Consider the following 19191-nt stretch of genomic DNA (forward strand, 5'->3'; position numbering starts at 1 on the left):
CCTATCCCAATATGTAGTAGGTATAATAATAATATTAGCAAACACCTCCAAGTAGAAATGTAGTCTAGTTTTCCTTATAAGCTATGTCGCTTACCTCATGTGCAGGCCATTGCCGCTCAGGTATCTATGGTTACAACCACAAGCAACTGAATTACTGTCCCTATATGCGTGGCCGTAACCTTGGATACCTAAGCTATTGTAATGCCTTGCACATGAAGTGACATAGCTTTTCAGAAGAACTATACTACATTTCTAATTGGAAGTATTTGCTAATATTATTATTACACCTACTGCATATTGGGATAGGATCTTGTAGATGGGAATACCTCTTAAAGGTGTTGCCTTGGCCCTCAAATTCCCCAGAATGGGTGCCAGACACCCAGGGCACCTACACAGGTCTTGTGAAGTCAAGCTGCTTTCTCAAGACAAGCGAGTCCTGCAAAATCGTATTCAGGTGGTGTGTGCGGACATGGTGTCAATAATAATCAGCCATAGCAACCTATAACTATCAACTTGAGCTTGAGGAAATTCCAGATTACACCTGGTCACTACAGGAATCCCCCACCTCTATTGCACTGATGTACCCTATAGACACACACTATGTAGACCTGAGAACGCCCTTATTTTGGTGCGTGCAGTCAGACATTACATGGTAGTTGTCTGTTTTTAGGTCATTTTTTATGTGTCTACAATATTGATCATTGTAATAAGTCTGACAGTTTTCCTCCTAATATCTGGGTTTTCCATGCCGTGGAGTTTCTCCCCCTTGTGGATAGCGGCGGCTCTTTGTCTTGCGGTAGTACGAGGTCTTTAAGTGTCAGTGTCTCTTTGTGGCGTAGCCTGTCTCTCCCCCCCTCCCTCCATCTGAAGCGTGAAGCGAGAGTTGCCATGGAAACGCAGCGAGAACTGCTAACTGTATCCCAGTGCATTCAGGATAGAGGGAGGGAGAGAGACAGAGCAGAGGATGTCTAAAAAGAGGGAGATAAGGAAGATGGTCTGAGGAAGATTAAGAAACAGAGAAGTTGTAAAATAATGAGACCGAGAGAAGAAGAAGGCACAGATAAAAGATGAGAGGGGTGTCGTGACTAGACTACAGGCTGCCATCAGTATTGCGGAGAACGGTGGAGCTGCTGCATGCGACGCAGGGGACCTGCATTACAGAAATCTGTGGCTATAGATAGGCAATAGTCCTAAGTGACTGCAGAGCATCCACCACCTCGTATGGCTGTGCCAGGGGTCTCAGCAATAGGCTCCCAGAATGAAGTCAAGGCGCAGGGTTGGGAAGCTGCTAGCGCAGTGCGATCCCTCGTCTCGGGAGTATGAGGAGATGGTCTTGGAAAAGCGGCGGCTCCTTCCAGACCCTCGCCGCCTGCTGGATATGACATGTAAGGTCACTTCTCTTTTTCTTCCAGCTCCCCCACCTCCAAAAAGAGCACCAAGCACCACTCTTACCCTGCGATCCAAGTCCATGACTGCTGAGCTGGAGGAACTAGGTAAGATGAAGGGGAAGGGGGGTAAATGTCTGCTACACTTGGGCCACTCGGATGCTAAGACTGACAAGCTACCAGTAATGATCTATTTGTTTCAATTAAGTAGAGAATTATCGTTAAGTATATTTCATTATTGTAAGAGATAAAGTCTTTTTCTGTAACCACTATAAGGAAGGTTACTATGTATATCTGTGAAGAATACGGTGTAGCTGCTGTAACAGTTTGTATATATGGTATCTAGGCATTTCCTGTAATGTCCATGTGGAATACCTGTCAGATCCTAGCAGGCAAGATATGTCCATGGACCAGAGGATATAGCACGACCAGAACACAACCTGATGATATTTGTAGGTTTTCAGGGCAAAATGTCAGGATCTTGTAACGTTGAAGAGAAATGGATGTGATGGCCGGGAAGTGTGACAGTGCGGTATGACAGTGCATCCGACTGCTAGACTCCCGCAGACTCCTACAGATGTCCTAGATGAAATACTTCACAATGGACTCACGTCAGGGTTTCTCACCTTCCTTATATCTTCTGTGTGCATTGTAAATGCTTGCTAAGTGCTTGATATAATAGAAGACTGGTTAGAAAACCCTGACTTATGCTCTGCTTTCATCAAACCCTTTATGTTTTAAATATTTCAAAAGCTACATCTTATATTAAAAGATTTAACTTTATCCAGCTCAGTTCATGAATTATGTATTAAAAGTGCATATTCACTCTAATATACTCTAGGGAATACACATGCAGCAGGTTGGACAACCCTATTATACGTTGCAGGATATTCTACAAATAATTTGTGACTGTGGCAGCTCTTATTGGGTAAAGTACACCAGGGCAGGATGGAAATCTGCATTGTCAGGGTCTCTAGTCATACACAATGCTTTTGAGGTATGTTCACACATTGCGTTTATTAAGCGTTTTTATTCTGCAGGAAAAACGCTGCATTTTTTCATGTGCTATTATTTACATACAACTTACTTTACTTGCATTTTTCATTTGAATGGACAAAACATGCTGCAGATACGCTAAAAGAATTGACGTGCTGTGTCTTGCCAAAAATGTAGCAGGGCTCAATATGAACAGAAAAAAATGCAGCGTGTGCACGAGATTTCAATAATCTAATTTATTATGCTATGAATGTAAAACGCTGCTTATTTTATGTTACAATAAACAGCAATAAAAACAGCAAAAACGCCACGTGTGACCATACCGTTAGCCATGCGCTGTGACAATGCAACACTTACACTATGAAGCGTATTTTCTTCTGACATCTTACTTGTACAATGTCACAATTTTTTTTGTGTATCGGGGAATAAAGTTATTTATTGCTTCTAGAACGATTGGATGAGATTTTGGTGGCTTCTGATCCCTCCATGAGGCCAGAGATTGTTGAAGCTGACTCAAGAGCTGCTACAGTAAAACAGCGACCAACAAGCAGACGCATCACCCCAGCTGAGATAAGTGTAAGATCAAGCGGCAGCCTAACCTAATACACTTTATTACAGCTTCAGACTGACTGCAAGCTTTCCAACATATATATTGATTTTAAATTGCTTTCTTCGTCTTTTCATATTCTTCTTTTTTTTCTGTTTGTCAATTGTAGTCGCTGCTAGAAAGACAGGGGATTTCTTCACATGCAATATCTCAAATCCCTGGTGAAAAACCTCATATTCCTTTCCATCATGTGATGTCTCGGACAAAGTCTGTGGGTAAGTTAAAGCACTACTTTGCTCAAAAATGAAAGCTTGACTTCCTTTCTTCCAATCTATAAAAATAGTCCTATGGTGACCATTAGACATTGGCTAAACCCTCTGACGGTTAGCCAAAACCACTGGCTGTTGGACGACAGTCAAATCATAGAATCATAGAATATTAGAGTTGGAATTGACCTCCTGGGTCATCTAGTCCAACCCCCTGCTCAAAGCAAGATTCACTAAATCATCCCAGACAGACAAATGTGTATAGGGGCCTCACATATCTTCCAGAAGGTGTCAGAAGAGATAAGGATCTAGCATATCCAATTTTGGACTTGATGAGATAAATCATAAACTGCAATAGGAACCTGGCAGCAGCTCTCTCTCGTAGAGAACACAAGAAGAACCAGCTTAAAGGGGTGGTTCACCCATATTTTTTTATTGTTTAGTTTGATATTATATTTAGAAACCATGTTTCTCTCAAATACCTTGTGTTGGCAATAGTGCCTGTGAGAGGCGCTATTGCAGACCGCTATTCCCCGCTCCGGTGACATCACGTCAAGTGCCGCACACGTCACATCCGTGCGGCCGGCTGCAGTTTTCCTGACTCACTGAGCTGTGAGCGGTGTTTCACCGCTGTCACAGCCCATCTGCTCCTTCCTCCCTCCTCCTTCCTCCCTCACAGCAGAATGCTGCAAGCAGGAGACGCACTGCGCTGTGACAGCGGTGAAACACCGCCCACAGCCCAGTGAGTCAGGTGGATTGCAGCCGACCGCTGGGATGTGACGTGTGTGGAACTTGACGTGACGTCACCAGAGTGGGGAACAGCGGTCTGCAACAGCGCCTCTCACAGGCACTATTGCCAACATAAGGTATTTGAGAGAAACATTGTTTCTCAATATAATATCGAACTAGACAATAAAAAATATGGGTGAGCCAGCCTTTTTACTCTGTATGGAGGAGTCAGGTGAGATAGCAGCTGGATGAACGATTATCCAAACAATTGCTCTGCCAACAGCTATCTGTTGAGTATGGTGCCCCTTATGTTAGGCACTTCTGATTATTGACAGAAAGTTTTATTAATTGGATGATGCACAGCTCCTAATCAGGTTTATCTTTCGATCTTGATAAGGAGAATTCAGCCTTTAGGGCTAGGACACAGGGTGAGTAAAATGGACCAAGTGCAAGGCGATAAAAATCGTATTCCACCCGGACCCATGTTAAACTATGGGGTTGTTCCCATCTGCAATTATTTTCTCAGCCCTAATTACACCAAAAAAACAGTTGCAGCATGCAGCAGGTGGAATTGATTCGTATTCACTTGCAGCCATACAAGTCTATGGGTACGAGTGAAACATCGCACTGCACTCGGATGATACCGGAGTGCAGTGCGATAATCGCATCAGCTGGCAATGGAGGAGATAGGGAGATTAACCCCTCCCTCTCCTCCGCAGCACCTGCTCTCTCCTCCATAGCTGTGATGCGATCACAGGATCGGATCACAGTGGCATGACACTTGGCTTACGCTCGCAGCACATTAAGGAGCTAGCTATCGCATCCGATGCACTCACATCGGATGCCACACACTTGTGTGGCATTAGCCTTAAAATAAATGTCGACCCTAACAAATATAGTAGACTTGCTAGAGATGACTTTCTTGTACATTTACTACTCAATAATTCAGGGGAAAAAGTGGGATTTTTCTACTGAATCACCCATAGGGGGCAGCTGTGATTGATAGTCACCACCTGTATTAATGACAAGAGTGAAGAAAATTGTCATCCAAATGTTTAATTTATGCGATTGCTTATGCCAATCAATAGTGAATACTTACGCAATCGAATTGTCAGCCTTGGCTAAAGCATTTTCAACAAATTTTGGACTGTGCGGTAGCAACATTTACAGTATAAGTTATTATTTAACATAATACCATCAAAGTTATCAAACAGTATAATTTAAAAAATTACTTCCTACTATGACAACTGAGGTTGTAATTTTATTTTGTATTTAGGTGAAGATGAAAAACTATCAGATCCATTCTTTGATGGAAGATTCCCTCGCAGCACCTCAATGCAGGATTCCTTAAGGGAAGGCCCTGGAATTCCACCCCCTCCACAGAAATCCGCCCCCCCCTCCTCCATCCCCATATTACTTTGACACTGGGCCACCCCCCGCTTTTTCCCCACCACCCCCTCCTGGTAGGGGCTATGATACAATGCATTCCAGCTTTAAACCAGGTTTTGAAGCCAGACTCCATGGGCTTCCACATGGAATGGGTTCTGCCGAGCTGTTAAGCATGGATCGTGCCCTCCCTCCTCCTGATCGGCAGAAGCGTGCTCGTTCCATGATCATTCTTCAAGATACATCTCACATTCCAGTGGAACCTACAAGCATTCCTCGACCCGGCCCATCTCCGACACCTCCAGAAAAATTGAAAAGAAGAAGCCGGGCGGTGGATAATCCCTATGCTAATATGGGTTTGTTTGCACCAATGAAGCCACAACGCAAAAAGAGTCCCCTTGTAAAACAGCTTCAAGTAGAAGATGCACAGGAACGAGCTGCTTTAGCCATGGCTGGGGGTTATTCACGGGATCCTTCACCATCTCGACGCAGTCCACGACAGAGTATGATGGAGCTAGGAAGTGCGCACCATGATCCATTAGGTAGTCCTTTTGCAACAGCACTTGCTGGAGTAATGAAGGAACGTGAGCGACGTCTGGATGAGAAGCGTAAATCCACAGTCTTCCTCTCGGTCGGAGCATTGGAAGGTACACCACCTTCTCCAGACCTCCCCTCCTTGCAACCATCACGCTCTGTTGATGAGCGATTGTTGGGGAGTCGTGATGTCCTCCTACCTTCTCCAGGTTCTTCACTTAAGTCTTTGATGTACAGCAGTCCCCATTCTACATTTATCCACCCCCTTACTGGTAAACCCCTTGATCCGAATTCTCCTCTTGCACTTGCGCTGGCCGCAAGAGAACGTGCGCTTTCTGCCCAGGCACCCTCTCCTCCTCCACCAAGGACACCTACTCCAGTAAGGAGCCCAGATTCTGATAGAGCTCCTCCACTCTTTCTGGAAATTCAAACCAAAGAGGGGGAGGTGGGAATGGAGATAGAAGGGTCAGCATCACCTATATATAGCCCTTCTGGGGCATCTATGAAAGGCCAGTGGGGTGTTCCATTAAGAAGAGATGGAGAGGGTCGTGCTGAGAAAAGTCCAGAACGACCTGAAAGCAGGGTAGAGGAAAGGAAACCTATGATTCTAAGTATTGTTGACACCTCTCAGCAGAAAACAGCAGGGCTTATAATGGTGCACGCTACCAGCAATGGGACAGATGATAAAGTGCAGGAGGCACCAGCTATCACTGACCAGCAAGAGGCCACACAGCCACAAGATACTGAAGAGAAGGCTCCATCAAGCTCTTCTTCTGACAAAACTCTTGGTCAAGGAAGCTCAGAGGAGGAAGTGGAGCCTTTTGGGGCTAATAATCTACCACCAGCCATGCTGTCCTCAAGTGATGAGGAAACAAGAGAAGAGTTAGCAAAAATTGGGCTATTGCCTCCTCCTGACGCTTTTGCCAATGGAGTCCTGGTCACTAAACCTGGCACCCCCATCAGCCAACTGTCTCGACCTGGTACCTTGGCTGTGCCATCTGCCAAGCAAGCTAGTGGTGTACCATCCTCAGGGAAGCCTTCTGATGCCCCTCTCCCCCATCCAGAGTCAGCTACTGACTCAGGTGTAGAGGAAGTGGACACCAGAAGCTCGAGTGACCACCATCTGGAAACCACAAGCACCATTTCTACTGTGTCTAGCATGTCCACTCTGTCCTCAGAGAGTGGGGAGCCCACTGACACCTACACCTCGTATGCCGACGGTCAAACTTTTATACTCGAGAAGCCACCAGTGCCTCCAAAGCCCAAACTCAAGTCTCAACTGATGAAGGGCACCGTGACCTTCAGGGACCCCCTGCTCAAGCAGTCCTCGGACAGTGAGCTTATTGCCCAGCAGCAAATTGCAGCGGGCCGTCCACGCTACCTCTTTCAGAGAAGATCTAAGCTATGGGGAGATCCAATCGAGAGTCGGCCTCTATCACACGGGGGGCCTGTGGAAATAGAAAAGCCGTCTGTAATTGGGGAGATCAGTTCTCGACTTCAGCTGCTAAACAAGGACACACGGTCACTTGGGGAGGAGCCATCAATCCCGGGAATGGACCCCGGCAAGAAATCTCCAGTGGTGGCAGCTCGGTAAGAAAAGACCAGATAGAATAAATGTTATTTAGATTAAGGTATAGTTGGTGAGAAACTAGTGTTAGTAGATTTATTGTTTACAGCTATAATAGAAAAGGTCAGAGCAAGATATGAGACAAATAATTTATAGGTGCGCTGCATTGAAAACATGTAGCTACAATTATAGGAAGTTTGATATTTTCTTTCATTTAATTTGTGATCGTGATAGTCGTGTCTTAGAATTTCACAATATAAAAACAGTGTTTGTGTCAGTCTTTCCATCACACAGCAGTACCTATGAAAAGTATCCCTTACTTTTTTTTATTTATTTTTAGCTTTTATTGGATGGAAGTGGATTTAATTTTTATTACACTGCAGAATAATGTCCATAATGAAATCAAATCTTTACATTAATTACAGCCAGCAATTGGAAAATAATTGAATGCATAACTTTTCACCCCCTTCATGTACAAGAATTTCCGCAAATTCCCTTTTTGATAACAGAGAACGTTTCTGTTGGCGGTAAATAGATTAATTGACATAGACACAGGATCTGTTATATCTTGTGTCCAAACTTAAAGGGAACTTGTCAGGTCCTGTATGCACCCAGATCCAAGAGCGATTCTGGGTGCATATTTCTAATCATTGCCTAACTGTCCCAGCCTATAGTAGCATAGATAAAGGGATCTTTAGAAAAAGTATTTCTTTGTGAACCTTGATATATATTGCATTCTGATGATGCCATGATCTGTTATGACTATAATGTGCCTAATAAAATTTGTTTGATTTAAAAAAAAAAAAAAGAGTATTTCTAAAGATCCTTTATGATATGCTAATGAGGCCAGGGACTAGTAACATGGGCTGCGGGTGTGCTAACATACTAATGAATGCGCAGCGTCAGAGGCATGGTCGCACTCACCTCTGCTGCCACCGCTGGTTTTCAGCTCAGCGTGCATGATCAGACGTCAACAGACTTCCATTCATGCACACTACACGAGTATGAAGCCATGATGCGTACACTTGGCTTCATAGTGCGCATGACTAGAAGTCCGGGACTTCTGATCATGTGCACTGAACCGAATACCAGCGTCAGCTGCGGTGGCAGGAGAGAAGTGAGAGTGACCATACCTCTGACACTGTGTATTCATTAGCATGTTAGGATGCTCACAAGGGCCTGCTTACATGCTAAGGGGGTCGACTAGCCAAGGGAAAAAACGCCCTTGTGACTAGTCGCTGGCCTCAAGAGTATATCATAAAGGATGTTTAAAAATACTTTTTCTAAAGATCTTTTTATCTATGCTAGTGTATACAGTGACGGTTAGGCAGGGATTAGCAATATACACCTAGAACTGCTCATGGTTCTGGGTGCATATTGCACCTGACAGGTTCCTTTTAAGAAACTAGAGAGAAACTGCTAAAATAATTCAGAAGTTTTACACAAGCCAAAGATTCTTTTCTAACTATTGCTGTGAATTTATATTTCCCCAGAACACTGATGAGTAGATGTGCATTCATTGTTTTCTGTTTATTTATCACTTGTAACTTTCTAAGGATTTCTTGTCATTTTGACATTAGTTTGGTTGCAGGTATGAAAAAGTGTATTTAAATCCTCCACAATCCATTGTTTTAACACAATACGACCTGATTAAGGCCTAAGCGAGGAGATTACTTGTTATAGGTGCTGCCCATCATCATGTCTTATGTCTTCCATTCTTAACAACCTTGTTTTCCGTTTGCTAAAACATCTTACAATATTCAGTTATGGTTTACTTTTGTGACATTGTGTTCATGCATTTACACTATGCAGTATATATTATATTCTTGTCATGTAGATTTTTTGTCTCCAAACCGACACTATAAGACTCAAGCTTAGGGCTCTATGGCAACTTTAGCTGCGAAGTAGGTCGTGTGGCCAAAGATCGCTGTATTGCACAGGTGAATAGGCTTGCATTGGGACTCTTAGAGGACCGCGACAAGCAAGTTACAAAAAGTCGTAACCAATTGGATTTTTTGTGACTTTGGATATGGTACCCTACGGTCTCAATGCAACCCCATTCACCTGCATTGTAGCAGCTGCAGAGAGCAATTTTTGGCCTTGCAATCTGTGTTGAGGTCAAAGTTGCCATCTAGTCCCAACCTAAAATGTATAATGCACATCCACATACAATAATTGAGGTTTCTTATAGTCTCATTTACTACCATACAATTATCTCACTAAGTTCAGTGTGTTCTTAGAAGCATGTCCTCTTTATTATGTATATAAGGCACCTGATTCTCACTACTTACTGTTACCCATTGGTTGCTTATCCGTGCTCGTCATATTTACTACTTTTATTCATCGAGATGCTTATTTTACTGGCTATTCTTTACTATGTTGCACAGCTTCTCCATTGCATTTTAGTGATGTTCACAATCTGCTCTTGACTTCCATCTCCATTATCCGCCATTCACTGCTTTGTAACATTCCTGTTAACACTTGCCAAGTTATCCATTACTCTCTGGTAACTTTCAAATACAAGGTGGCCATAAAATCATAAAATAACCTAAGGTGTTTAGAGCCGTGTGCAGGCAGATCAGCTGAAAATTGGTATGTATACTATCAAAGGCATGGGGAAATAGAAGGCTTACATTTTTTTTTTACCAAAACTCCCCACCAGGTGAAAAATTGGCGCTGTACAGTGAACACGCCTTGTAACTGAGTTTTAAGATACCTGTCTCTTTGCCGGATCGTGTGCTGTTATTGCGGTTGTTTAATGAAAATGCCAGGAATGCTACAGCAGCAATCAGAGCCTTTTGTCGTTTGAAAGATTTTCATACACGTAGCTGTTCAATGGCTGTCAATTCGCTGAGACAGATGATGACACGTTTTGAGGCAACAGGGTTAGTGAGTGTTGAGCCAGGGCGCAGGCCATGACCGGTAAGCAGAGAGGTAGTGGAGGACATTGCCACTGTCGTCGTGGAACAGGGCACGAACAACCCTGCCAGAAACAGCAGTGCACGTAGTGTTTCCAGGCAATTGGGGCTCCCATACAGCACAGTGTGGAAAGTTCTCCAAAAGGTCTTGCGGGCATACCCGTACAAAATTAGCCATCATCAACAACTTCTTCCTCATGACAATGATGCCACATGACATTTGCATTCATGTTTCTGGTAAGAGTGTAAGTGGATGGCAATTGGCCATGGAATGTTCTGTGGTGTGACGAAGCGCATTTTTACCTGAATGGAATGGTGAACACACAAAACTGCCGCATATGGGCTACCGAAAAGCCGCATGCGGTAGAGTGGGTTCTGTCGCATTCGCCAAAGGTAACTGTTTGGTGTGGCTTCACCTCATCATTCATCGTCAGACCTTTCTCTTACGAAGAAATGAAGCCAACTGGGGTTGCTACCTGTTCCGTGACAGCAGTGGCAGTGTCTTCAAACGACCACCTTCATGCATGATGGAGCACCTCCTCACATCGCAAATCGTGTGAAGAACATTCTGTGGGCACATTTTCCCAATGATAGGATTGAGCCGCTCCTTCCCTAACGCATGGCCATGTCGTTCTCCCGATCTTAATCCTTGAGATTTCTGGTTGGGGGACACTTGAAAGAGCGTGTTTATCGGGAAAAGGTCGACACCCTGGCTGACCTCAAAGACCGCATCATTTTGGAAGTGCACAGCATCCTACCAGACATGTTACACGCAAGCGTTTAGCATGTTCTGTATAGGATGAACATGATCACAATGCATGATGGCAGCCATATTGAACAGTTATGCTAGTCTGTGGAACAATTGCGACATCTCCAATTATCAGCACACGGTTTTTGGGCCGCTTGCTCTCTGTACAACGCCACTTTTTCACCTGGTGGGGAGTTTTGGTATACATTTTTTTTTAAGATGCCTTCCCTTTCCCCATGCCTTGAATAGCATACATACCAATTTTCAGCCAATTCTGTCCACTGGGTCAGTCTGCACATGGCTCCAAACACCTTAAGTTATTTCATGGCCACCTTGTACATTTCAGCTTCAAAGACTATTGGTTTTCTAGCTGGAAGAAAATAGTCAGTTTAAAGGGAACCTGTCCTAAGGATTGCCTTGCTTTAGATGATGATTTTGGAATGATGTCCCAGTTCACCCAGCAGGCACTAAATGGCACTGTCATCTAATGTCTCTGCTGGATGGCTGGGAGGACTTATAGGGAGTTACATGGTTTAACTGAATGGAATATGAAGTGAATATTATCACTTCTTTGATAGACACTTCAGAAGGTTTTTTGTCATTGAAATTGTGCCCTGTAGATCATTTAGCATTAATTCAATCTGTTATATAGTCAGAAATGTGAAGGGATCTAAGTGCTTCCCTTTCGCCACTTAAGTGGTTGCAGTTTGGCAATATTTAAGTTGTGGTCATTTTCCTATATTTTTTAAATAGCATTATTCCTATTTCATGATGAGAATATTTGGGTAGCAGGCACCATGAGACATTGGCATACCACCTAGTATAACATTTATTACCCCCAAAGCAGGGGTGAACATGTGCAACTGCACAGAGGCCCAAGAGGTAAGGGGGCTCAAATGGGGTTCCTGTGTGCTCACCAGATTCCATCCAACAATGTGTTCTTTAAATAGTGTTCTTGCATTTGCTCAATATGCCATGTATTAGCTGGTACTCAGCTGATCTTTGGCACGCTAGTAAGAATAAAGGCAGCAGCAGTGCACAAGATCGATTACCACTCCATTCATAAGGGTGCTTTACACGCTGCGACATCGCTAATGATATATCGTTGGGGTCATTAGTGACGCACCTCCGGCGCCGTTAGCGTCATCGCAGCGTGTGACACCAGTGAACGACGATCAACGAGCACAAAAACGTGAAAAATCGTTACTCATTGACACGTCATTCATTTCCTTAATATCGTTGCTGCTGCAGGTACGATGTTGTACGAATATCATTCCTGCCGCAGCACACATCGCTATGTGTGAAACCGCAGGAACGACGAACATCTACTTACCTGCGTCCACCGGCAATGAGGAAGGAAGGAGGTGGGCGGCATGTTCCGGCCACTCATCTCCGCCCCTCCTCTGCTATTGGGCGGCTGTCGTGTGACGCCGCACGAACCGCCCACTTAGAAAAGAGGTGGATCGCTGGCCAGAGCGACGTCGCAGGGAAGGTAAGTCCATGTGACGGGTGTTAGCGATGTTGTGCGCCACGGGCAGCGATTTGCCCATGTCGCACAACCGACGGGTGCGGGTACGCTCGCTAGCGATATCGGTACCGATATCGTAGCGTGTAAAGTACCCTTTACTCTTTGGATCCATGGGGTTCCCAGCAATCAAATTCCCAGGAATCGAGAAGTTATTTTCTGTCGGATGGATAGAGAATAACACAAACTTGCTTGTCACTAAGGTATGTGTTGTATTATTAGTTGAATCCTCATTGTTGGGGAATCAGGAAAGCTCACAAGAACTCGCTAAAGCAAATGTTCTCCATATCTGATGCATCTGGAAATATATAATAAACTTTTACATTTAAAGAGGGCTTAAAAATAACATTGGGTTAATGGTACATTTTGTATGTCTAAGGATAGATTAGGGATTATTTGGAAGTCCCTGGCAAATTATTTGGCGGGGTCCACTATCCCACCTCATCTTGGACCCCATCTCATTCACCATCATTATTGTAGAGTTTCTTGCAATTGAATATGGCCCCTTTTTCTTAAAAGAGTTTCTTCAGGAATTTAAAGGAATTAAAAAAAAAAAAAGAAATTGTCATTATAAGTAAATTCCTATTTTTTTTTTTAATTAAAAATAACAATTGTACAGTCTAGGGAGATAATCACTATTGAATAAAATGGCCGCCGTCTTTTTACAGTGACAAATCCTGCCCTAGAATGTTATGACAGTAGCCTGTGAGCATCTGCAGTAAGAAGCTCCAACTTCCTTCATGTGGAGGGTAGATGTGGTCCCAGTGGATAATTTGTTGTATCACTGAAGATGCCAGGATTGCTAGGGTAAGAAGAGGTCGCTCATGCTGTTGTCCACTATGTCTTTCTGATCTTATACTAGAGATATTGTTAGTTCAGAGATAAGAAGAGACTGCTCTCCCTGCTGTTCACCCTGTCTTTCTGATCTAATACTGGAGATACCTTTAGTCCAGAGGCATGAAAAGGCTGCTCACACTGCTGTCCAGCCTGTCTTTTTTATCTAATACTGGAGATACCATTAGTACAGAGGTAAGAAGAGGCTGCTCACACTGCGTTTCACCCTGTCTTTCTGATCTAATACTGGAGATACCTTTAGTGCAGAGGCATGAAGAGGCTGCTCATACTGCTGTCCAGCCTGTCTTTTTTATTTAATACTGGAGATACCATTAGTACAGAGGTAAGAAGTGGCTGCTCACACTGCTGTCCAGTCTGTCTATTTGATCTAATACTGGATATACCATTAGGGCAGAGGTAAGAAGAGACTGCTCACACTATATAGTATACCTTGTCTCCAGATCATTGCATTGGAGCTTCCTACCACTCATGATCACTGGAACCTGCCCTGTTAACACTCTAAAGCGGGGGCTTTACACGCTGCGACATCACTAGTATCGGCTGGCGATGTCAAGCACGATAGCACCCGCCCCCGTCGTACGTGCGATATTGTGAGATCGCTGCTGTAGCGAACATTATCGCTACAACAGCATCACACGCACATACCTGCTCTGCGACGTCGCTCTGGCCAGCGAACCGCCTCCTTTCTAAGGGGGCAGTTCGTGCGGCGTCACAGCGACGTCACACGGCAGGCGTCCAATAGAAGCGGAGGGGCGGAGATGAGCGGGACATAACATCCCGCCCACCTCCTTCCTTCCGCATTGCCGGTGGAGGCAACATTGCTAATAAACAGAAAACGTTTTTTTGTTTTAGAAAGACCTCTCCTCTGCAAACGATTTTGACCGCTTTTGCGATCGTTTAAGGTCGCTCATAAGTGTCACACACTGCGATATTGCTAATGATGCCGGATGTCCGCCACAAACACAGTGATCCCGACGATAATTCATTAACGATATTGTAGCGCATAAAGTCCGCTTTAGACAGTTTTTTAACAAGGGTGCGACCATTTTAATTCTATAATGATTTTTTCCCTAGACAAAATGTTAGTTAAAATGATTTAGGAATTTATAAATTACATTTACTTTAGTTAAGCATTTTTGAAATTCCTGGAGAAAAAATTATTTGAACCTAGGGCATCTACCACCTATCCAATGGAGTGTGATCACTAAGATCCTGAGTGGTCAGTAAAATGAGGGCTCCCAGCCTCCCCAGCACGCACGTGCTATAACATCAATTAGTAGTTTGAATTGAGCAGCAGTCATATATGTTATTTTTTTCTTTTTCAGCCATTCTGTTATAGATTTGCTGGTGTGCTTGGATCATTATTCTGTTGCATGGCTCAGATTTGGCCAACCTTTGGCTTTTGGAGAGATTTGACGCTAGAACATTTTGTACACAGAGGAGTTCATAGTCAACTCAATGAGTGTAAGGTGCCCATGTCCTGTTTCTAGAAGCCCAAATCATCACACGTCTACCAGCATGTTTGACAGTTGGTATGAAGTATTTGTGCTGGTATGCAGTTTGCTTTTCTCCAAATGTGCCGCAAATTAAACATTTCCTCTTTTGGTCTCGTCTATCGAAAGGACATTGTTCAGAATTGATGATTTGTTCAGATGCAACTTTGCAAACTTTATCGAGTAGCCATATTCCTTTTAGAAAGAGGAGGCTTTCTCCTGGCAACCATTCCAAACAAGCCATACTTCTTCATTCTTTTTCTAATTGTATTGGCATGGACTTGAACATTTACCATGTCCACTGAAGCCTTCAGGGTCTTGTAGCTCTTAGGTTTTTTGCAAACTATACTTTCTGAATTTAGGGTGGATTTGTGGGACGTCTGCTCTTCCACATGTGAATCATTTTTCTCTCTTTAAAATAATGAACTCCAAATTGTTTGCAAAATGACCTTATAATGCTTCCCTGATTGATAGGCAAGCAATCATTGCTTCTTCCTTGGCATTATATTAACACTTGTTGTTGAACAGTTAATTCATGGCCTTAAGCCTGCTTTACACGAGACGACTGATTATGCGATAGCACGATCGATCGTACCTGCCCCCGTCGATTTGCGTCACGGGCAATTAGTTGCCCGTGGCGCACAAACTCATTTAACCACCGTCACACATACTTACCTTCCGGACGACCTCGCTGTGGGCGACGAATGTCCACTTCCTGGAGTGGGAGGGACGTTCGGCGTCACAGCGACGTCACACGGCAGGCGTCCAATAGAAGCGGAGGGGCGGAGATGAGCGGGACATAACATCCCGCCCACCTCCTTCCTTCCGCATTGCCGGTGGAGGCAGGTAAGGAGATGTTCGTCGCTCATGCGGTGTCACACACAGCGATGGAACGATGAACAACATCGCTAATAAACAGAAAACGTTTTTTGTTTTAGAAAGACCTCTCCTCCGGAAACGATTTTGACCGCTTTTGCGATCGTTTAAGGTCGCTCATAAGTGTCACACACTGCGATATTGCTAATGACGCCGGATGTCCGTCACAAACACCGTGATCCCGACGATAATTCATTAACGATATTGTAGCGTGTAAAGCCCGCTTTAGACAGTTTTTTAACAAGGGTGCGACCATTTTAATTCTATAATGATTTTTTCCCTAGACAAAATGTTAGTTAAAATGATTTAGGAATTTATAAATTACATTTACTTTAGTTAAGCATTTTTGAAATTCCTGGAGAAAAAATTATTTGAACCTAGGGCATCTACCACCTATCCATTGGAGGTGTGATCACTAAGATCCTGAGTGGTCAGTAAAATGAGGGCTCCCAGCCTCCCCAGCACGCACGTGCTATAACATCAATTAGTAGTTTGAATTGAGCAGCAGTCATATATGTTATTTACTACTCCTTACAAAATCTATGTGATTTTACACCACATCTATTCAAAGCCTTCTTTGCATGAGTCAAAAACAAAGTGCTGAGCACATATGTCCTCTTCTCAGTGGACAAGATGAATGAATACCCATCAGTGGATTCTTATTTTCCAGAGATTTGGCATCCTAGTGGTTAGCAATGTTCATGTTGCCAATAGAAATAGTGATAAGCAAAGGCATAGCTAAAATCACTGGACCCCATCTCAAATGTTTGAAAAGGCTGTCAGCTTTTACATTTTGGTGCAGGCTTTTGCAGTCATGGGAAAAATCAAGTACGCTCTCTATCAATTCAATGGTTTTCCATATGAGGACATGCGAAAAAGAAAAAAATCTGGTCATTAGAAGATCTTAAAATTGGGTAAATACAACCTCCGATGAACAACACATACCTAAAGGGTACTTTACACGAGACGATCTATCGTGCGATAGATCGTCGGGGTCACGTTTTTTGTGACGCACATCCGGCATCGCTTGCGACGTCGGACTGTGTGACACCTCCGAGCGATGCAGTATCGCTAACAAATCGTGAGTCGTGTACTCGTCGCTCGGTTTCATAATCTCGTTTAATTAAAGTGGCGCCAGTTGGTCATCGTTCCTGGGTAAGCACACGCCGCTCCGTGTGACACCCCGGGATCGATGAACAGCAGCTTACCTCGGTCCCGCGGCACCCGCCGGCTATGTGGAAGGAAGGAGGTGGGCGGGATGTTTACGTCCCGCTCATCTACTCCCCTCCGCTTCTATTTGCCGCCCGCTGTGTGACATCGCTGTGACGTCGAACGTCCCTCCCCCTTCAGGAAGTGAATGTTCGCCGCCCACAGCGATGTCGCACAGCAGGTAAGTGCGTGTGACGGGGGTTAACGACTTTGTGCGCCACGGGCAACTAATTGCCCGTGACGCACAAACGACGGGGGCGGGTACGATCGATCGTGAAATTGCACGATAGATCGTACCGTGTAAAGCAGGCTTAATTGTCATTATTTGGGTAACAAAAACTCGGCCAACTTGCAAAAGCAGTGTGTGAAAAATGATGTATACCGCCATGAATCAATAGCTTGTAGAATCACTTTTAGCGTCAATAACTTGAAGTAATTATTTTCTGTACAACTTTACCAGTCTCTCATATTGTTTTGGAGGTATTTTGGCCCACTCTTCCTTACAATGTTGCTTAAGTTTGTGGGCATTTGCTTATGTACACAGTTCTCCTAAGGGTCAGCACTAGGACCATTATTACTCTATGGGGCCGCTCCCATGAGCGATTTTTTTCTCAGTCCTAATTGGACCGAGAAAACAATTGCAGCATGCTGCGGATGCAATGCAATCCTGTTTCACTCGCACCCATTCAAGTCTATTTCAAGTCTATGGGGGTGAGAGATCGTCACACTGCACTCACATTACAGCAGAGTGCAGTGCGATTCTCGCATCAGCCGGCAACGGAGGTGATGGGGAGATAAATCCCTCCCTGTCCTCCGCAGCGCCGGCTCTCCCCTCCGCAACTGTAGTCCAATCGCATGATTGGACCACAGTCGCATGACACTCTGCTGATGCTGTGCTGCAAGCGTGAGCTAAGTGTCATGCGAGGATTCGCATTAATCCCGTGTGGCCCCAGCCTAAGGCTTCTGCCACACTCACGTGAAATTCACGCACGTGCCGAGAGACACGTATTTTCCCTGCGTGTTGAGTGCAGGTAAGTACGTGTCTCTGGTACGTGCGTGACACGTGTGTTCTACGTGTGCTATCCGCGATAGCACACGTAGAACCGGTAATTATTATACTCACCTGGTCCTTCCTGATGTCCGCGCTGCTGTCCGTGGTGCTGATCCTCGGTCTCCAGCCCTCCCGTCTACCCGCTGCTGCTGCTGCCAGGCAGTGAAGTGAATATTCAATGAGAATAATGAGCGGCGGTCGGCAGCAAGAGGCAGCAGCGGCAGAGACAGGAGGGCTGGAGAAGGTGAGTTAATGTTTTGTTTTTTTTTCACTGACATGTGTGTTTTCTCCGGCGCGTGTCACACGGGACCACATCCACACTACACCCGTGTGGTACGGGTGCGGGCCGTGTGACACCCGTGCTGCCGGTGAAAAAACGGACATGTCAGCGCTTTGAAAAACGCACACACGTACAAACGCACACGGACACACGTTCCGTGTGGTTTTACGTGTGTGTGCCTGCTACCATAGGGTAGCATTGCTGTACGTGTCTCCGTGCCGCCAGTACGTGTAAAAAATGACAAACACGTGCCGGCGGCACGGATGTGTGGCGCTAGCCTAAGGTTGTGCCACAGCATTTCAATTGCGTTAAGGTCCGAACTGTGACTGAGCCATTGCAACAAATTGATTTTTTTCTTTTTCAGCCATTCTGTTATAGATTTGCTGGTGTGCTTGGATCATTATTCTGTTGCATGGCTCAGTTTTGGCCAACCTTTGGCTTTTGGAGAGATTTGACGCTAGAACATTTTGTACACAGAGGAGTTCATAGTCAACTCAATGAGTGTAAGGTGCCCATGTCCTGTTTCTAGTAGCTCAAATCATCACACGTCTACCAGCATGTTTGACAGTTGGTATGAAGTATTTGTGCTGGTATGCAGTTTGCTTTTCTCCAAATGTGCCGCAAATTAAACATTTCCTCTTTTGGTCTCGTCTATCAAAAGGACATTGTTCAGAATTGATGATTTGTTCAGATGCAACTTTGCAAACTTTATCGAGTAGCCATATTCCTTTTAGAAAGAGGAGGCTTTCTCCTGGCAACCATTCCAAACAAGCCATACTTCTTCATTCTTTTTCTAATTGTATTGGCATGGACTTGAACATTTACC

General features: G+C 44.5%; 1 protein-coding gene across 1 annotated transcript in view; it reads left to right on the forward strand.

Annotated features, from left to right (window-relative positions):
- SHANK3 (SH3 and multiple ankyrin repeat domains 3) overlaps window positions 1–19191 on the forward strand; it is a 617492-nt gene that overhangs the window by 565530 nt on the left and 32771 nt on the right. The window contains 5 exon segments of the mRNA XM_075345440.1: window positions 1413–1493; window positions 2830–2957; window positions 3098–3203; window positions 5200–5312; window positions 5314–7433. Of these exon segments, the coding sequence (XP_075201555.1) occupies window positions 1413–1493; window positions 2830–2957; window positions 3098–3203; window positions 5200–5312; window positions 5314–7433 (2548 nt within the window).

This window comes from Anomaloglossus baeobatrachus, chromosome 4, assembly GCF_048569485.1.
Source record: "Anomaloglossus baeobatrachus isolate aAnoBae1 chromosome 4, aAnoBae1.hap1, whole genome shotgun sequence".
Taxonomy (NCBI): domain Eukaryota; kingdom Metazoa; phylum Chordata; class Amphibia; order Anura; family Aromobatidae; genus Anomaloglossus; species Anomaloglossus baeobatrachus.